Source organism: Triticum dicoccoides, unplaced genomic scaffold (genome assembly GCF_002162155.2).
Source record: "Triticum dicoccoides isolate Atlit2015 ecotype Zavitan unplaced genomic scaffold, WEW_v2.0 scaffold269572, whole genome shotgun sequence".
NCBI classification, from domain to species: domain Eukaryota; kingdom Viridiplantae; phylum Streptophyta; class Magnoliopsida; order Poales; family Poaceae; genus Triticum; species Triticum dicoccoides.
Window position 1 is genome coordinate 15,158 of NW_021259075.1, and position 2,482 is coordinate 17,639.

Genomic DNA, 2,482 nt, shown 5'->3' on the forward strand with positions numbered 1-2,482 from the left:
TATAGTCCAAACCAATGATTTTGAAGCACATGGAAAACATGTTCAAATCTCAGAAGATCAAGATGCAGCTCAGCTTATGAACTTTTTACAGATGCATCAGAATCTTCGGGATCAGCAGGTGCATTCACCGTTACTCAATGATCTTGTGGAGCATGTGTGTACCCACAATAGAACAAAGAGCTAATGTTTGAGTTGTGCACTTAAAATAAATTTTATGCAAGAGCAATGTATTTTCGGTACCAACATTTGTTATTTGCATGTGACATTGCCGTGTATGATGGACATGCATGGATTTGTATGGATCTGAGAGTCCGAATTTGATATATGTGGATGCCTGGCAGAAGATATGAGGGTCCGCCCGGCGCTGTCTGCGGACGCGCCTGGACACGTCCGGGTGTGTATAGGGGTGCGGATTTACCAAGTCAGCCTGTACATGCTCTTACATATAACTAGATTTGTGCTCGTCATGTGTGTGAAAGCCATTAAAATGAGTTCCCGAAAAAGAAGCTGGTCGGGGGTTGCGAACAGACATAGAAAACTCCCGCTCCCGCTAGGGTTTCCCCCACCGCTGGCGGGCCCTGGCCTCTTCCCGCCGTCGCCAGGTGCCCGGCGCGGGCGCCCCGTCCCGCCGCCTCTGCCGTCTCCCCGGGAGGCGGCCGGGGCGGGGGGCGCCCCCCTTCCCCCTTGGCCTCCCCCCTCCAACCTTCCCCCGCGCCTCCGCCGGCGGTCGCCCCAGGATCTGGTCGGGTGGTGTCGGCGGCGGCGGGCCGTCACTTACCCGCGCGCTCTCCTCCTTCCCGGGGTGGGGGGAGGCATCGGTGGTGCTCGGCAGGTGGCGGTCCGACGTCCTGGTGGCGGAGGCTGGCGGTGCTCTCCATGGTGGTGCCACCTCTTGGCGGCGGGGTGGTACGGTGGTGCTGGGCGGCCGGTGGCACGTCCCCGACCCAGATCTGGGCCCGTAGTGCCCCAGCTGGGTCCTTGCGGGTCGGCTCTGGCACGACCGCGACGCCCTCTGTAAGGGGAGGCAGGGGAGCGGCTTGGACTGGGGCGGCGACGCCGACGGCGTGCCAGCTGCTGCGCGAAGGCGGGAGCTGTCCGGGCCTGTAGGGCCACGGGTCTGGTAGGCTCCTGCTATGGCGTCCAGTCAGCTACCGTCGTGGACGGTGGAGGTGGGGCCCTCCCGTAGGCCGACGGTGCTGCTGCCCTAGTCCTGGCTCCACTTCTTCGTTGTGCAGACCATCTTCGCGGTGCCGTGGTGAGACAGCGTGGGAAGCTTCATGCCCGTGTTGGCGCAGGGTGGTGGTCGGTTTGGTGGCGAGCTCCGGAGTGCCTGAGGTGGAGGCTGGGATCGGGAGAAATCCTTGTTGGCACCTAAGGGTGCCGCCGGACCTTCCTCGAGGGCGTCGGGGCTACCATTCCTCTCTCCTCGCCACGTACCGAGGAAAACCCTTGTCAGCAGCATCTTCATCGTCGCATCCCTTCTTGGAGGTGCTGATTGGTACCGGCACTTCGAAGTCTTGGAGCTTGATGGGCGATCTCCGGTGGACGCAGCGGTCGCGAGGCTTCGTCATTTTTTGTCGATCCGCCGCTATCGGCATTTGTTTCTTTTCTATTTTCTCTTTCATTTCTTGTGGGCCTGATTTTGCTGCTTTCGTCCCAGCTTCTATCGTTAGTTGTATCGGATGGTTGCTTTGTAATACAAAGCGGGGGAAACCTTTTTTCTTAAAAAATGAGTTCCCGCAACGTGCATGAGGACATCTATTGGCGATGAAGAATGAATGGTGACGATCATTTGCAGGGAAGAGAGGAGGGGAGGTTGTGGTACTCCAATAAACTAAGCTGGACCGAGGAGTGAGGCCAGACCAGTTTGTATTATAAAATTCCGTTTGAGAGCAAGCAAAACCTAGGAGCGACTCGGTTGTCAAAGATTATTTAACTTGCAAACACTGGTCGGCCTTGTTTGCTAGTTGCCAAGATCCAACCTTGTTTCCTGCAAACATAAACATATCCTAATGCGTAGTTTATTGTTGAGCCCTGTGTGTAAGCAAGTTGAGCTTAGCGCAGGGCGAGAGAGCAGCAGTGCACATGCTCTACATACATAGCGATCCATCCGGCTAATGTTGATGATGTGAAGGATGGCTCGCCAGAGGTATGACTCCCAGTGGAAGCAAGTGAGGATCGTCAATGGTTATGCCGTGCTCGTGGTGTACGTGTTCTCCGCCATCAGAGCGGTTGCCTTCCTGGTGGTCACGTGGTCCACGGTGGTGCTCCTCGGTGGCTTCATCTCCAAGCTCCACAAGGTGGATTTCAAGCAGATCGCACTGATTACCCTCATAGAAATGATCTGGTCAGTAGTCCTATATCTTCTCGTTTTCTGTTCCACTTTAATTATACCTGCTATTTCATAGAAGTTAAGTTAGTGTTTAGTCCATCCCTGTTCAAAAATAAACATATGCATCTGTGAATGCGCCACCGTGGAGGT

The 2,482-nt window shown here is 55.5% G+C and overlaps 1 protein-coding gene across 1 annotated transcript in view; it reads left to right on the forward strand.

Moving 5' to 3' along the window:
* Positions 1–2,135: 2,135 nt before the first annotated feature.
* Positions 2,136–2,482, forward strand: part of LOC119345714 (leucine-rich repeat receptor protein kinase MSP1-like) — a 62,240-nt gene continuing 61,893 nt past the window's right edge. The window contains exon 1 of the mRNA XM_037615648.1: positions 2,136–2,347. Within this exon, the coding sequence (XP_037471545.1) occupies positions 2,136–2,347 (212 nt within the window). The remainder of the gene's footprint in view (positions 2,348–2,482) is intronic.